This window comes from Epinephelus moara, chromosome 15, assembly GCF_006386435.1.
Source record: "Epinephelus moara isolate mb chromosome 15, YSFRI_EMoa_1.0, whole genome shotgun sequence".
In the NCBI taxonomy this organism is placed as follows: Eukaryota; Metazoa; Chordata; class Actinopteri; order Perciformes; family Serranidae; genus Epinephelus; species Epinephelus moara.
In genome coordinates this window covers 16,342,073-16,360,508 of record NC_065520.1, presented here as the reverse complement: position 1 = coordinate 16,360,508, position 18,436 = coordinate 16,342,073, and the positions used below count along the sequence as shown (strand labels likewise).

Below are 18,436 nucleotides of genomic sequence, written 5' to 3'. Positions count from 1 at the left end.
ACAAAATGTGCACACAGAAATAGTAACGTTTGTTCAGTCATTGTGTTTATTGACTTAACAAACATCAGATTAGTCTAAACGGTGATATAGTGACGTGAAAAATGTGATATATAGCTAAACTCTGCTGGTTTTCTACCCAAAGTATTTGTAAACAACACGGCGATTCCCTCGGGGCACTGCCGGAAGTGAAGGGCGTGAGGCCCCTGCACTTCCGTTAGTCGGAAAAATTATTATTTTTTATTTTTTATTTTTTTTTAACCGATGGATTTCCAGATTGTCCCGAAGTATAGCACTTATTAAAGCAACACGGCGATTATTCGACCAATGAGAATTTGGTTGGAGCATAGCGACCAAATAATCGACNGGATTTCCAGATTGTCCCGAAGTATAGCACTTATTAAAGCAACACGGCGATTATTCGACCAATGAGAATTTGGTTGGAGCATAGCGACCAAATAAGTCGACCAGGTCTCCTCAACGAAAATGAAGCATAGATTTCGTCTTAGTTTTTATTATCAGGATCTATCTTTTGCTTGTCATCGTCTTGTTTTCGTCATGGAAAAAAGGTTGTTGATGAAAGATTTTCATCAACGAAATCAACACTGCTCTTGTATTTGTGACGTTGCTAATCTAGCTACCTCTCAGATTTTAGGGAAGTGCGCAAACGTCGCCCCCTTCAGTAGAGGAGTGTGAAAACACCTCTGTCGCGACAAACTTTGCACAGTTCGTATAGTCCGTATCGTCAAGGTCAGACATTTTAGGGGTTGGATGCAACAATGCTAACTTCTTTTTGTGTGTGTCTGCAGGAGTTTGTGGATGTCAGCCCGCCGCAGAGGAACTGGAAGGGCATTGCCATCTCCCTGCTGGTGATCGTGGTGGTCTGCTCGCTCATCACCATGTCGGTGGTCGTCCTCACACCTGGTATGCATGTATAGGTGCTAACATGCTGCTTTTCAGTCTTCAGTTTGTTGTCGCTAGTGATGAAGGTGTAAAAACAGGCTGGATTTGACTTTAAGGTGACTGTGTTTTCTCCCAGCGGAGCTCCCCAGCAGCAGCAAGTCCAGGCTGACTGTGGCTGATCTGTACAAAGCGGAGTTCAGCGTCCATGACCCCGAGGCTACATGGATCAGCGGTGAGTAGCGCAAGGAAAACATTACAGCACATTTTATTTATATACAAATAATTCTGGCTTGGAAGGCAGGCAATACTGACTGTATCTGACATGTGGTGACTCTGCTGAAAGCTTGAACTACAATTCCCAGAATCCATCTGAACAGGCTCCAGAAAACGGCTGTGAGCATTTATAGCTTTCAGCTGTACGTGAACCAGAGTTTTTCTGGTCAAGAAAAAAGTAGCTGCTGTGCATTCTGGGTGATTTCAGGCTGAGTGAACTGAGCAGCAGTGCGTTTTGTTGCTTGTAAATTCAGCTTCTTATTCACAAGTCAGCGAGTGTTGCTTTAAATGACGAAACTGATGAGAAATGTGTCAGGAAATCAGTTTAAAATCTTCGTCTGTCAATGTTCCCTGTCTAAAAAGGGGCTTCTGATTGCGAGGCAAGCTCATGCAGAGACTCCTCTGCTGTGTCACATGTCTGCCGAGAGGGAGAGACACGGAGGTGATGTATCTCAGGTGGAGAGTCAGGAGGTGAGGACAGCGTGACATTGCGAGGAAGCGGTGACGGTGATGTAACAGAGGGGAACAAAACAGTGTGACTTTGAAAAGAAAGTAGGCAGGTGACGTTTGTGAGCACAGTTTGGTATTTTTATCCCCTGAAAATGAAATATGTGTTCGCTCTTTTGTCGGCTGTTCTTCAGCTTGGATGGAACAGCTGGACGTGTCTGGCAGCTACAGAAATTCATAACACTCTCAGGTTGGACAGCTGGTTTGAAATCAGCTGGGTTTTAACACCTCTACGCTCGTTTCTCACCGAGAACAACTGCTTCAGTGTTGGAGGAGGCAGAGTTTGAACTCACCAAAATGAAGATCTTCAGACTGGCATGAAACATCAGCTGGATTCACCTTGATATGTAAGGAAGGAAAAACATGTTCTCTTCTGGTGAAATGTTCAGAGCACTGTGGGAAGTGCATTAATAGAAAATGAGAATTCCTCCACCCGTGGTTTCATTACAGGTGGGCAGTGTTAAATCCATATAAATTAAAACCATTAATTCACCAAGGTGTTTGCCTATAAAAGGAGCTGCTGTGAAGTTACAGTGAATTCTGATAATTTCATATACAAGGAAGGAAAACTCACTTTCCTTTGTCTTGCTCCATTAACAATGCTCTTCACTTTGTTAATGACAGAAAAGCTAATCATATTAAATATAAATTATATACAGGTGATTTTTTAAATATAGATTGAGTTAGCAGTAAAACAAGTACATTTTAATTATTTATCTAATTAATGTTTCAGTTAAATTACCTGAAAAAAACTCCCTGCATTGAATTAAAAATTTAATTGTATCATTTGATAAATTAAATCAGATTTAAATAAAGAAACAAAATGTATAAATAAATAAAATCAAAACTTTAATGAAATCAAACATAAACTGTAAATAATTTACAGGCTAAAACAAGCTAAATAAAAAAAATATTATAAATGACAATTAAATTTAAAAAAAATTTTGTTTTAAAAAAATAAATATAATAAAAAAATTATTAATAATGAATTAATAAGTTATTATCTAAAATGTAAATATTAAAAAAAATCAAATAATAAATTAAATTAGATTTAAATAAATAATGAAATACAATTTAAAAATTCAATGGAATAAAACAAAAAATGTATCCTATTTGGATTAAATATTAACCAATTAAAAATTAAACCATAAATGAAATTAAGAACTTAAACTTAACAACAGTTACATTTTAAAAAGTAAAATAATGACAAATTAAATCGCTTTTATAATTATTGTGACACAATTCAATTTGAAAATAAATAAATATAAATTTAAATATTAATTAAAAATGAAAAATAAATAGTATTAAATAAATTAATAATTGAATAAAAAAAATCTAAAAGAAGTCAAATTCAAATTCAGTTACACTTTGAGTTAGTTTAAGAATAATATTTAATTAAAATACACAAAGAAATATTTAATTAATTTCTTTTAATAAAATGTTTCACATTTATAAAACAAAGTAAAATACTGAGTTTCTAAGTCAGGAGCTTTTTTTTTAGGATGTTCAGGATGTCATTTTTTTTCCTGAAACATATCTCAATTATTTATCACAACACATGCATGACGTGCATAAATTCCTGCTGACCTGCATGTCCTGCATGTCCAGATGGCCTCACAGTGTCACATTGAATCAACAGCCTGCAGTGACTCAGGTCAGACATCCTCCCACCCTGTGAGAAGCATATTCAAGCAATAATAATAATAATAATAAAAATAAAAATAATAAAATAATAATAATAATAATAATACATGTGTGGCACCACCACTGCACCACATTCAGTCCTCAAGTAGATTGAATTAAATGTGAAATCCCAGCCATTAAATAATGAAAGCCAGTAAAGATAAATCTTTAAATAAGAGCTGAATAACAATGAGCCGGATGATCGGATCTTTCCTGCTAAATTATTCCGAGTCTTCAGCTCCTTCAGATGCAAATCCACAGCATGCATAAAATGTACCCAATAAAATCTCCTAATCAACCTTAAATTTTTTACTGGAAGCCGGAGCAGTTAGAGTGCTGCATTAGAGCAGCGGGACGTGGATTAACCTGCGTATTCATGCACCATAAACTGCATCCATTTTCTTATGTATGATTCTGCAAATTTCCCTCCCACGAATATGTAAAAAAATTTTTGTCAGAGAACACTATTTATGTTAAATAAGCATATTAAATACACGCTTGCACCTCGTGTACAGGCACTTTTTGGATGCACTTTATTGGGTTTAGTCACTCTCCGACCAAAGCTTGTGTCTGTACTTCCTAAAAAGTGTAGCAGCAGGAAAACCACGTCTGTTACTCATAAACATATGTTTATATGTTCAGCAACCCTGTCACCAAATGTCAACAAATTAAATGTATATTTTGCAAAGATCATAATTCTACATGGATTGCTGTTTTAAGCGACATATTTAAAGGTCCAGTGTGTAGGATTTAGAGGGACATAATGGCAGAAATTAAACATAATAAGTATGTTTTCTTAAGTGTTTAAACACCTGCAAATGATTATGATTTATTATCTTAGGATGATCTGTTTATATCTACACAGGGAGCGGGTCCTTGTTATGCACCTCCATGTTTCTACAGTAGCCTGGAATGGACAAACCAAACACTGGCCACTGTATTTAGCCCCTCCAGGATCCAAGAGACCTCTGCGGGTATTTCAGCTCCTGGTGAAAACCTCCTGAACGTCTGGATCTTAAAGGGGATAGATATAGGTTTCATACTTCCCGCTCTCGCTCCATTCTTCAATTCTGCAGGTTGCCATGTAACCAAATGGGCCCGTAAAAATTTCTAACACAATTATTTCTCTACTGTAATTATTTTTTTCAGGAAAATATAGAATTTAATTCTACACCTTTCTAGACGTTCTGTGGATGTATTATTTTTGAAAAAATATTAGACGTTCTGTGGATGTATTATTTTTGAAAAAATATTCGTTTTGATGAAACAGCTATACATATGAAGTTAAAAAAGAAAAAAAGATGAGAGCGCACATTAGCAGGTGCACATCAAATACTGTATAACACGAACAGCTGATTTGTAATGTGTCATGTGTGTCACACACGTCACGTGACATCCTATATTGTGTAGTTAAAATAAGTTAACGTTGACTTTTGGTCTCACATGGGCCATGAGTAGAGGTCTCCTTGGTCAAAGTCGTGTGTTTGATTGATCCCTCCATCTCTCTGCCCTTTTGCCTTCTGTCTTGATGAGCGCCCTTTTTGCAAGACATATTTTTTCCATTTCTTTTAATAAGTTTATATTTTAGTTTTTAAAATTGGTCCATGGCATTAAATCCCAAAGAAAGGTGTGTTGTATGCCCAATAGTCTCTATATACAGACTCTACATTCAGTGAATGTGGGGTCTTTAGGCAAACCCCGAAGATCTTGCCTCCGGAAGAAGAGCGGAAGAGCCCTGGTTTCTAGTTGTAGGCTGTTTGTAGTCCGCGTGATATTGACCAATCATGTTTGAGCCGGCTGCAGTTGTTGCCAGGTTAAATGCTCCGTGCGGTGAACTAACGAGACGGAACATAATTGGCGTCACTGCAAACTCTGAATCCATCGCAGTGGTTCAGCATATTTACTTATATATAAACGGAAATTGGCCTCCTCCGCCCAAATCAAACCGGAATGCCAAAAAATCGGGGGTCTGCCCCCAGAGGCTGTATCGCCGTCAGATGCCGAATACAGCCGATGGGTTCCGAGAATGTATGCCCGACAACTGCATTTGAATTTGAACTTTTATAGCATCATTCCTCACCGTGGTCAGTTAGCACGCCCTGCAGGAGTGCTGTGTTTACATGGCAACTCACGCGAGACTAGCTGATGGCTAGTGGTGGTGCTAGTTCTCGAGTCTCGCTAACTGATCACGGTGAAAAATGATGCTGCAAAAGTGGAGTAAATTACGTCTTTTTGAGTCAATTTTGCATGCCGCGGCTTCAGGGCACTTGGATTACGACGGACGAGCCGTTCTGACGTTTTTGAAATGCATAAGTGGAGTTTTATTACATTTTCAAAATGTGGGTTCCATGCACTTCAAGTGTATGGAAAAATCCGGCTAGCTGTTATCCTCCGATACCCCGAACGAGGTTTGTGGATTCAAAAGCTACACTGGACTTCTTGCTGGCATGAGGGTCAGTAAGTACTGTCTGTGTTTTCATTCTAAAGTGGTCATTTCCTTTAACCTTACCTTGTGTCAGCCGCACACAAATCAAGTGCCCTGCAGAGCAGCATCACGTCACCCCCTGATCTGCCTCCATGGACAGCCACAGTAATGACAGTGTCTACCTTCAACTCTGCCAGATTCTTGCTCACCAGCTGCCTAGTGCGAGCAAAGACAGATGCCGAACGAATAACTTTCCTACTCGCATGTGTCTTTTTCAACCAAAACTCAGCTTGAAATAATGTTCACGTCTCCCACGTTGTGTCTGATAATTAAATTAAACTAAACTGACGTGCAGTTTGGGGCTGTGCTGCATGAAGAGGAGGAGTGCCGAGCTGCACGCGTCTGTTCTCTGGAATTCTTTAACAATATTTATTTACCTTTTTTTCTAAACCTAACCAGGCAGTTTTGTTGACTCTAACTGCGTCGTATCTTGGAGGAGGACATTTGCACAGCGGCTGTAATGGCATCAGATTGTCTTCACTTTGAGCAAAGGCTTCAGATAGATGTAATAACAGCAGTAAATTCGCAGCTGCCCAACATTTCTTCCCCTCACAGCAGAGGAAATGTTTCTTCCACTTGAGTTCTCTGACCTTCCTCCCCAGTCTTCCTCCGGGCCACATCGCCAACACCTCCTCATTACATTTCCTTCACATGTTACATAAGACGGAGGTGTTACAGCCTCGATCTGTGACCGAGGGATTTATTTTGTCACCATGCACAGAGCGCCATTCCTCCACATGTTCTCGTATTCAAGTGCAAATGTGGAGAATCTCAAATGTCCGTGTTGTTTAACTGGCGCCATGACAGCGTGACAGATTGTGTTTGCATCTTGGAGAAGGGGGAAAAAGGAGATTAAGGAGGAAAGAGAAAGAAAATAGCAGCTATAGCTGGAGGAGCCGAGCGGAGAGAAGGTTTGTTGACAACACGACGGCTAAATTGTAGCTTTAATGGTAAACTCAGGGAAGCAGATGACTAAATATATCCACAACGCCTTCCTGGAGACTTGCAGGGAGTGACAGAAGGACAGAGGTGGAGGGAGACAGTGAGATATGGCCCTCCTGCTTTGGATATGAAACAGAGATCCACCGCCTGCCGTGTCCTTCACTTCCACAGGGAGATAATACTAATGACTAGTCCTGTGGCCTGTGGCTTCTCATTATGGGCTCTGGTGGGGACACACACACACACACACACACACACACACACACAGATTTAGGTGTAAGTGTGCTTGTGAGGACCTTATTTCACTCCCTAAAAGCGGGGACACGTTGGATCTGAACAATAGATCACAAATGAATCCGTTTCAGTCTCGAGCAGTTTTAGCATGTGTCATTTAAAACAACTATAAACAACATATTTATTTAACCAGTGGGTCACATGACTATTTGCATGACCCCACAAAGAATTTTTATGAAGCATTTTTAGCATCTTTGAGCCAATTGTTTTGGTGTTTCAGCCCACAACTGGCAGCTGTTTCCCGCAAAAAATGCTCTGAAAAGCAGCTGTATATTTCCTACTGAGCACCCGACAGCAGATAGAAACTAGCTGGTGAACATAGCCGAGTATTCATCAGCTAAAGAGCCAGATATTTCATCCACATCAGCTTAAAAATTAATAAGACTAGTCCCCATATCCATTGAGTACAGCATACCATACCGTGACTTAGTCATACCAAACATTGGTCCACAGGGGGAGCCACAGCGATCGGTCGAATTTGAGCCATTTGTTAGCATTTTTCTGTTGTTATAGCGCCACCCAGTTGCCAATTAGAGTTAAATTTCTCCAGTCACCTTGAGGCGTCCTGTTCTACATATCTACCAAGTTTAATAAAAATCCATATGGCGGTTAGGCCTAGATAAGAAATGAGCTCTCTAGCGCCCCCATTTTGTTTGATGGGGTCAATAATGGAGGGGTCCCCTCAGATTATGTGTGGTCATATGCCTACAAAGTTGCGTGGTGATGGGTGAAACCCTTGAGATGTTATACACCTTTATGTGATGAGCCACGCCCTCCGCAATATTCATTGCCTTATAGAAGCTCAGTTTTAGTAAGTTTTCCAACTTTTGCCAAGAGGGAACTTTAGATATTGGTCCCTAGATTATGTTCACCCAGTTTCATGCAGATCGCTCAAACTTCCTAGGAAGAGATCCATTTGAAGTGTTTTTCAAAAAATTCAAAATGGCAGAAAATCCCAGCAACCACTGGGCCCTTCACACACTTAGCTGTCCTTTCCATTAAACTAAAAGGACTGCTGCTGGTGGCTTTACATTGCATTGATGTACAGACATGAGAGTGGGATCAGTCACACAAAGAATGTGTGTCCACACCTTTATTTGATATATAGTTAGTGTGCACATGAGATACACGATCAATCAGACCAGATAGATTAGTCATGAAGTGACGGATTGACTGTGTAGCTGTTAGCTGAGGTGTGTATTACATCACCTGGGAGGATGAGTCGTAACTTGTTTTGTGCCACAATAATGAATTTTTCAGCCCAACAGGGTCAGCCGTCCCATTATTAGCCGTTTTATTGAGATCGATGATGAAGTTGGGAAATTACCAGCTGACATGTTGTGTGGTGTAAATCAACCCTACACGGGCTGCGATGAGAGCCCGAGTAGATGAACATGGTCTGGGGGTTGGATTTACTGCCGGGCCTCCTGGAGGTGTTGTCGGCATAATTCAAACATGTCCGTAATAGAAATTGCTTCCTTGACAACCTCCAGCTCATTTCCTCCTCTCTCCTCTCACATCCGCGTCAGGCTTCAATCGCTGCTCATCCCTAATTTAACAGCACGAGAGGCGCTCGCAGAGGAGAGAGGCAGGGGATCCTCAGGATGTCAAAATCACAGCCATATACTTTTTTTTAAAAACTACAAAAATATAAGAAATAATTAGGATGTGAGATTGCGGCGTCTTGAGTTAAAACAAGGGCTGAATAATATCGAGACAATATTCCCAAAGCTGTCAGGAAAGCAAAGCAGAACAATCAATCAGCGGCCAAATCTCTTCTTGACTGCACACCGCACGTTCTTTAAACTTAGCACAAACACAGATGAGGGATGAATGCTGATAAATGAGACGGATCAGATCCCGAGTATTTATATTTTCTCAAAGATGTAGAACATGTGCTTGAATTTCAGATTTTGTTTACAATTCTGTTCACTTTCTTGCTAAGAGTTTGATGAAAAGATCGATACAAGTCTCATACAAGTGTGTATTTGGTTAATACAGCAGCAAGGTCCAGGGCTGAATTTAAAGCTGACGCTGAAGTGCCGAAAACTGCAGTTCCTCTTGTCCTACTTACTATATGTTTACAGAGCTGGTGCAAAAAAAGTTTTAGTCCCTATAGCTAATTTTATTCCGTGACAAATGTACGGCGGGTTATTTTATAGAACTCACATGTTTAAATGATATGCAAGATATGCAAAATGAAGGGCAGGAACACACTGAGTGACAGGTGGGTGCTGTCCGTTGACACGACGCTACCACGGCTAAAGTGGTGGTTGCTAACATGACCATGACGTAACCCCAGATTCACAGAGTGAAGACTACAGCTGGCGCTGTATCAGTGTGTTTTCAGGGTCGGGTCGGGTGTTCAGTTTTTCCGATTTTTAACGGTTTTAAGCCTCTTTTTTTGCAGAAGAAAACTAGCATTAACATTAGTACTGTACAGTTAACTACACTGACTGTAAATGGACTGTGCTAACCAAGCTAGCTGCTCGCCTTAGGGTTAAGCCTAAGCATTTGCGTCGTAATCGTATCGTAATCTTTTGAGTGTTCATACCTGGCGACGTGTGTTTCTGTCAGCGGGAGTCTCGCCAACTGCGTTACAATCTGTGTGTGCACACCACAAGATTTCTCCACCGAGCCCACGCCGACAGAGCCCCAGATAACGCGGTGACGTCACCAAACTTGGAGACGACACATCATAAAGATTCTGGGTCCAAACGCAACGCACTCCCCGTGATCCTGTGGACGCCGCCATTGTTGGTGCTTGCCGGCTCCTCACATTTCTTCCGTCCTCCTGCGTGCTGACGTGGGACGTATCCCGCCTCTCATTGGCTGATGCTCTTTGTCAGTCGTGTCACACTTCTCCAGTTTTCTAGCATGCCAGATATCCAGTCCCAGTCGCAGACGAGGGGGCGACTTGCTCGTAGGATTGTTCACACATGAGGACTCGTCGTGGCAGACTGTCTGCCGACTCACCTCCGACCCAAGGTGGCTCTCAAGAGCTCCACCCTCTCATCCAAATATGGTCACTCCAGACCTCTATTGGAGGCTTTAAAATCAGAGTCCAGTGACTTCCTGGTATGTCCATTGTTTTACTCAGTCTATGGGTACATCTGCAGCCATCACCAGCAGCTGGTTAGCTTAACTAAGCAGAGTTATTTTGTCAACAAACATAACAATATGTCTCGCTGTGTTGACTCAGGAAGCAGTGTTATGGGTATTTTATTTCGCTCTGATTTTCTTGCATCATCATCAGCATTATGTATGCCGCACTGATTTGTGACCCATGTAATCACCTTTCACTCGAGATGGTTTCATTGCTCATTATTAATGTTGACATTCCTGTGCGCTGTATATTCACAGGGTCACTGTTTCAATGAATTATTCATGTGTGTCTTTAAGGTATCGTTTATGTAAAGCAGAGCTTGTTTACATCAGATTAAGTCGAAGACAGCATCCACGTGCTTACATAAGAGAGGAAGATTGTGTGTGTGTGTGTCCCATCAGAGCGTGTTATGGATGAGTGCTTCACGCTGCTTGGCTCGTCATACATGATTGCTAATGAGGTTTGCACAAACAATAGGCTACATCTTCAGCCGTGACCCATATGAGTGAAACAACATGAATAATGCATTATTTATCATGTTATGTAAAATACAGAAGCATAAATACCGAGAGGAGAGTCCTCTCTTCAGCTACTCTATTAGTGACACACAGGGGATTCCAGTTAGTTTTCATTGAGCTTCTCGGTGTTGGGAATGTTAATCAACAGGATCATTTAAAAAAATCAGCTCAAGACATTTTGTGACTTTTCAAAACAGTAAAATAAATGAAAAGGATTTGCCAAATATTGCTGTCTGTGCCAGTGTAAAGTTGCTCCATGTTTTATTTTAGTCTGATGCATCCTTCACATGAACCTCACCTTCATGCTCTGACATCAACATTTTACTTTTTAGCACTCCTTTATTAATGCACATTTAAAGCCTGAAAGCTGCGTGCTCTAATGCAGCAGCGAGTGATTTCCTCCCCTGCAATCAGCCACAAATTCACTCCAAATGAGTTTCAGGAGGTTGGTGGGGAGGGAATGGAGACGCAGCTGCTCCTGGTTCAGCTTGATGAGGACGCTCAGAATTCGAAACAGTCAGTGATTTAAAGTCAAACATTGCATACTTGCAGAAAGAGCTTGGAAGTAAAGCAGATGCACCAGAATTGTTAAATCAAACCAAACATTGAAAGAAATCCTGTTTGCCTTCACAACCCCTCTCAGCAGCATCTATTTCTCTTATGGTTTATTTTCTTCTGTCATTGTGGGTTTTAATATTTCTGCAACACATGAACTAAAACACAATAAACTGGATCAGCATCTGTTTTCTTGTACTGTGTTCAGATGACTAAACATTTAAGCAAAAAAATTGTTGTGACTTCTCTAGAAAACTCGGGAAAAAGGCATAGTTAGAAAAGTGTTATTAGAAAATGATAAAAAAAAAAAAAATTAAATATATTTAAAAATATCTATTTAAAAGTGTGTTTTTTACTTTTCTTTTTTACTTATTTTCACGTAATTTTATTTTTTTCTTCTTTTCCTTTTTGGCTTATTTTAGGTATTTTCTTAGATACTAGAGTTACAACGTTTTAATATCTTGCTAATTTGGGCCGTTTCATACATTTCTCAATGCCTTCTTTCCATGTTTTTAAAAGGGTTAATGTGTGGTTAGGTTTACGCACAGAAACTACTTTGTTATAGTTGACTAAAAATTACTCCATTGTAGGGGGCACAATCCTGGCAAGAAACGCAGCAATGTGTTGGTAAAAAACATAACCGCTTTTTGGGAACTGTCCTGGCAGGAAATGCAGTGACGTCTTAATAAAAAACAACTGCTTTAATGATATAATCTTGGCAGGAAATACAGCAATGTCTCAGTAAAAAACAACCATTTTTCTGGCCACTGTTGCTGCAGGAAATGCAGTGATGTCTCAGTAAGAAACAAACACCTTTCATGCCAATAACTCAGCAGGAAATGTAGCAATGTCGATAAAAAGCAACTGCTTTTCCAGCCACTATCCTGACAGGAGATGCAGTGATGTCTCAGTTGTCTGTGGTCTGCAGCTTGTCAGGTGTTACACCATCCACCATCTCCTCCACTTCCCAATGACATAGTCAGCAGGGGTGTAACGATACACTGATCCACATCGATACATCGATTCATTGATTAACGATCCGATTATATCGATGCAAAATGAAAACATCGATCCATATCGTCATCTTAAAGATACACATTTATTTTGAAATTCACATATCACGTCTTTGTCACCATTTCAGCGCGCCTCCACTCAAACAACAAACAGAGCTCAGAAATAAAATAGTCAAATCATATTCTAGTTGTTTTTGTGAGTTGATGTAAATGATTGTGTTTGATGGGCATATGATATCACGTCATATCGATCGCAGGCTCCTGAATTGAATCAAAATCGTATCGTGACAGACTTTGTGATATCGGCAAACATCGTATCGTCATCCAAACAAATCGATATAATATCGTATCGGGATGAAGCTGGTGATTTACACCCCTAATAGTCAGGTCATATACGACATCACTCAAGAAATGTTGATATGACACGTATGAAACTTGCAAATGTAACATTGGGATTTGCACAAACCTAAAACGCCAACATTTTACTTTGGCAAAAGAAAGAGACCACTGGTTCCTTTGGTATGTACATATAGATAGAAATATTTGTACAGAAAATAAATATTCTGCCATCTCTATGACATTTTTTGCAGTGTAAAGGAAATCCATGTATAAAATTAAGAAAGTCATCTTTCATTTTATTATCTGCAGCTGCGCTTTTTCTTCAGAGACCTATATTGTGCACAGCTTTACATCTTATGAATGACATTAAAAATGTAGACCTTGATCAAATATGCATGCGTACATGTGTAAGTCAGTGTCAAGTTCATGCTTGTGTCTCGTGCTGGACATTCAGAATTTTAGTTTCTCTTTAATTTGGCATCAACAGGTCTAAAACACACAAAAACGTACATGTACATGAAGCAGCAGCCTCTTTGTTGTTCTGCAGGATCTCAGACACGAGGTGAATTAATGTGACAGCAGGTTTGGATGTTGCAGCTTTGACCTCGGTACGATAAGAGGAATCCAGGACAGAACGTGTGTGTGTGGTTACATGGCCACTTGCATGGCTCTTTGTGTGTTGCTGTGAATTACAAATGTTCCCAGTGGACAGACAGTTCAGAGCGTCGGCGAATTAAACTGAATCCCCAGTGTGATGGAAATCAGAGAGGAGCGCAGTCTTTTTCTTCTTCTGCAGCTGCTTCCTGTTTTTTTTATTTTTTTATTTGCTAGATAAGAAGGATAATACCCACAGGAGTAGCATTAATTATCATATGCCTGACCTCTCCTGCTGATTGATGTCATTTTCAATTTACACATTTAGCTAATCAAGTCTCCAGAGGCCACTGGGAGATATTGTAGATATTGAAAACTCCACATGTCTTGCTCCTGTTCGACATGTGAATCGATGCATTAGTGGCAGTTTAGTCATTTAAAAACAATGAAAAACTGTTACATGGATTTATTTACCATCAGCAGGGCACATTATGGCCACACACGGGTGTTTTCACACTTTCTGCCTAATTAGACGAGCAGATAATTAACTGATTACGTTGACCTTTGTTTTCAACAGACTATTGTTGCAGAGACATTTCTGGGCATATTTAGTCCAGGATACTGTATGGGGTGAGCTTCTAGTCAGGTGGAGAGGATGCTGGTGAGATGGCTGTCAAGTGACCAACAAAAGTGATGTTTTTAATTAAGGTCGGGGCATATCCAGCTGCTTTTTAATGAAGGGTTGGGACATTTCCTACCGTGTTTCTATTGAGAAAAGCAAGTATTTTGTGATAAAATTTTGGGATATTTCCAGCCATGTTTGTAGCATCAAACCTGGTATTTTTTAACAGAAGTTTGGGACATACCCAGCCATGTTTGTAGCACCAGAAGCACGTAATTTTGACGAGAGGTCGGGACATTTCCAGTTATGTTTGTAGCTACAAAAGCAGGTATTTTTTTAATGACCGGTTTGGACATTTTTTGACCATGTTTGTAGCTACAAAAGCAGGTAAAAACACAGCTGGGACATTTCCAGCTTTGATTGTAGCATCAAAAGCAGATACTCTTAACATGAGTTTGGGACATATCCAGCCATATTTGTAGCACAAGAAGCACGTAATTTTTAACAAGAGGTCGGGACATTTCCAGCTGTGATTGTAGCATCAAAAGCAGATACTTTTAACATGAGTTTGGGACATATCCAGTTATATTTGTAGCACCAGAAGCACATAATTTTTAACAAGAGGTCGGGACATTTCTAGCTTTGATTGTAGCATCAAAAGCAGATACTCTTAACATGAGTTTGGGACATATCCAGCCATATTTGTAGCACAAGAAGCACGTAATTTTAACGAGAGGTCGGGACATTTCCAGCTGTGATTGTAGCATCAAAAGCAGATACTTTTAACATGAGTTTGGGACATATCCAGTTATATTTGTAGCACCAGAAGCACATAATTTTTAACGAGAGGTCGGGACATTTCTAGCTGCGATTGCCGCATCAGAAGCAGATACTTTTAACATGAGTTTGGGACATATCCAGCCATATTTGTAGCACCAGAAGCACGTCATTTTAACGAGAGGTCGGGACATTTCCAGCTTTGATTGTAGCATCAAAATCAGATACTTTTAACATGAGTTTGGGACATATCCAGCCATATTTGTAGCACCAGAGGCACGTTACTTTAACGAGAGGTCGGGACATTTCCAGCTGCGATTGTAGCATCAAAAGTGTGTATTTTTAATGAGAAGTCAGGATGTTTTCAGCTATGTTTATACCAACTAAAGCGAGTATTTTTTAAACCAGAGGTTGGGACATTTCCAGTCATGTGTATAGCAACAAAGGGGGGTAACCCTAACCTGTTTACCAAGAGTTTGGGACATTTTCAGTGTGTCAACAAACCAGATATTTAAAGCCATGTTTGCCTAACCCTAACTGATTTTTTCCCCCCTAAACCTAACCAGAGCATTGTCACAACATAAAATCGAAAAGTGCATGCCAACATTTATCCTGTATAATCTTCTTCCATTTTGTGCTAGCTCTCTTCAGTTTCGACTCTGTCAAGCGATAGTTTAGTGTTTACAAAGTCCATAAAATTAACTCAGCGTGAAAGTACCGTGCAAATGTATTTCATCTCTACAACCTAATTCAAATTAAGTCACATATGTGCTCGTCTGACCAGATTCTAACGTGTAACACGAATGCACTTAACTTCAACAGGAGCAGAAGTCTAACCAGCCGAAATAACTGAAAACACCTGTGTGTTAACGTCCTCACATGTGTGCGTATTGATTGCATGATTTTATTTGTAAATAGGTTCCTGTGGTTTAGCTTCACCTCCACCTTTTGCAGTTCAGCTCTCTGCAGTGTCACAGAAATCTCATTCTGCATCTTACTTCACCTTTGCTTTTATATATTTCACAGGTCAGTTCAGTTCTTCTTTATGCTGCTGTTTGTGTTTATCTGCTGCCATGAATGTTTGTGTGTTTGCTCTCTCAGATTCAGAGGTGGTGTACAGGAACCGTGACGGTCACGTGATCAAGTTCAACTTTGACTCCAACGAGACGGAAGTCATTCTGACCAACAGCACGTTTGTATGTATTTCCCCCCCTATTTTTAAGTTGTTTTAGCTGCTGTTATTTTTCTGTTATTATTCTTTTAATTTAAGATGACACACGTGTGGGGTTGCATTTCTGCTTCCATAGCACATAAATGCAAAAATTAAATCCATACCCATTTGGAGTGACAGCCATATATTCAGTCAGTTTAAAGGAACACTTGATTCAAGAAGAAAACTTTCTTGTACGCCTCCACGGGAAACAAAGAATCCAAAAATGGTGGTAATTCTTGATGAATGAAGTCATAAGGGTAACACGGGGTGAGTAACTGCTACCAGCTCAGTTTAGGACGAGATGTTTCAATCCCTTAATGCACATACTGAGACTGTGAGTGGGAGTGATAGTGCCGTCTGGGGCTTTCTAAGTTGGAGCCAAAGAGTTACGGTTAGATGGATAGAAAAGTAGGAAAGAGCTAAGGTAGATAGAAAAGTAAGAGAGGTTCAGGGAGATTAATAGCTTGATTTGGCTTATCTTATTCACTGCTGTTTCGATGATAGACCCACAACACCTCCTAGCGCCCCAGGTGCGCCCCCCCCTCTGCTTTTACTCCCTTGAACCCTGCTGTTGTGAGGGGTATTTCGAGGCCCGAGCAGTGTCTTTCCTCTTAATCCATAGCCACCGGCCTGCCTGTTTCGGCTGATACATAAATTGTCATTTTGGGGGTGAAGCATTCCTTGAAGATAAAGTGGATCAAAATGTGTCTGAAAATTGCTTCTCTTATTTCATAGGAGAAAATGCCCTCTATGCATCCAGCTGAGAGCTATAAAAACAGATCAGTATTTGGATTTTCTGCAACTTTTTTGTGCAGGATTGTCGATATTTTAGGTACACAGAAGACTCCTCTGAAGATTCCTCCAGTTTTAAAGTTACAAATCTTCCTCATCACTGTTACCTGCAGATTCTCAATATGATAATATCCTGCTGAGAGGGTTGTGTAGGCTGAGCTTTAAGCCCACTACCTCACCTCAACTCACCTCAGTTTGAAATGCGTTTGCGCATTATGCAATCAAATCATTGAATAGTCAGTGAAATGATCACATTTGCCTTTTGATCACCTTGTCTCTAAAAACCAGCCGGATGTGAACCAAAATGGCTGCATCTGTAATCTGATTATCCTTTCAATGCTTCATCCAACCAGGAATGTTTATTAATAGCAGGCCAAATTTAGCCGTTTGCTAATTGCATCACTGTAATCCGGCTCTTCCATAACACTCGTACTGTAAAAAGAAATCATAAACCCGTTATTGCTCTCCTCCCGCCCTCTCCGTGAAACACCCTTTTTGACAAACAGGAGGGTCTTTTCATTTTGCAGGAATTTAGTGGAATCGCTGTGCTTTTAATGGTTGCATAAGGGGATTTGATGAGGATTTCTGGCCCTGCTGTAAGCTCGTCAAACTATGCAAATGAAACCAAAAAGCAGAGGTGGCCTCATTGTTAGGAAATCTGATTTTAACCCCCCCCAAAAATTGCAAACAACACCAGCTGCAGCACCCAAACTGAACAATCCCACTGTCTGGCTGCACAGCTTTCATAAGTCGATCCACAACTAGCCAAATTATGGACTTTTTTAAAGTTCTATTGCACAAAAAAGCACCACAAGAATCTCAGAACTTGAGAATGAGGGTCTGACTAATTGTGTCACTGCAGAACAACATTTCTCAGAGGTCCTCTGTGCACCGCGTCCTCTCCTAGAAATGTCAAAACCCGCTGCAGCTCCCTTGTGGTTTTATGGCCTTTAGTTGCTAGATTAGTCTTGGCCGGCTGCGTTCCTAGTCATTGTCATGTTGATGAAAGCTGGAAGTATGAACAATGTTTGCTGACACAAAAGAGCAATCATAACCTGTCAGATATAAATCAGTTCACACGGAGATTTTCTCCTTGGTTCTCCTGTTTTCCTTCTTTCAGGTCAGGAAGTATTAGGACCTGTCTGCATGTATACAGATATTTATGAAAATGGTTGCCGTCTTAGTTTAAAGAAAGAAATTCTGTCCACGTGACCTTCATTTTACTGAATATCTCCAACCATAAGATACACAGACTGACACAGGACAAAGGGAAACACACAGGTATACATGCACAGGAGACTAATCACAAGGACGCAGCTGGAGGAGGAAGACAACAAAGGTGGAGCAGGCGAGACTGATACAGAACAGGTGTGAAGGGAAGACTCAGGGAACAGGGAAGGACTAACGAGACAGGTGTGGCAGAAAACAGGCGGGAAAACACACAAAGACAGGAAGTAAAACCAGACACGACACATGAGGAGAGAAGCTACAAAATAAAACAGGAAGCAGATTAAATACGAGCTAAACAACATGAAACAAGCTTCTGTACGGCAAGCTTAAAATGGTGCTTGTTGATGGCAGGTGTCATTGATATGTTAACTAATACTTACTGTGTGTCGGGTCAAAACTGTGTATTTAGCAATATATTTGTAAATTTAAAAGATATCCCAGAATTATGGAAACAGTTTTCAAGGAGAAAACAAGATTATCTTGCTATATAATGATGAAAACTCTGTGTGTGTGTCTGTTCCACCTTTTTCTCCTCACTGACTTGGTCAATCCATGTGAAATTTGGCACAGTGGTAGAGGGTCATGGGAGGATG

General features: G+C 40.3%; 1 protein-coding gene across 1 annotated transcript in view; it reads left to right on the top strand.

The window, feature by feature from the left end:
- Nucleotides 1-18,436, top strand: part of LOC126401759 (inactive dipeptidyl peptidase 10-like) — a 51,629-nt gene that overhangs the window by 6,777 nt on the left and 26,416 nt on the right. Inside the window, exons 2-4 of the mRNA XM_050063242.1 lie at nt 807-921; nt 1,037-1,132; nt 15,710-15,804. Of these exons, the coding sequence (XP_049919199.1) occupies nt 807-921; nt 1,037-1,132; nt 15,710-15,804 (306 nt within the window). The remainder of the gene's footprint in view (nt 1-806; nt 922-1,036; nt 1,133-15,709; nt 15,805-18,436) is intronic.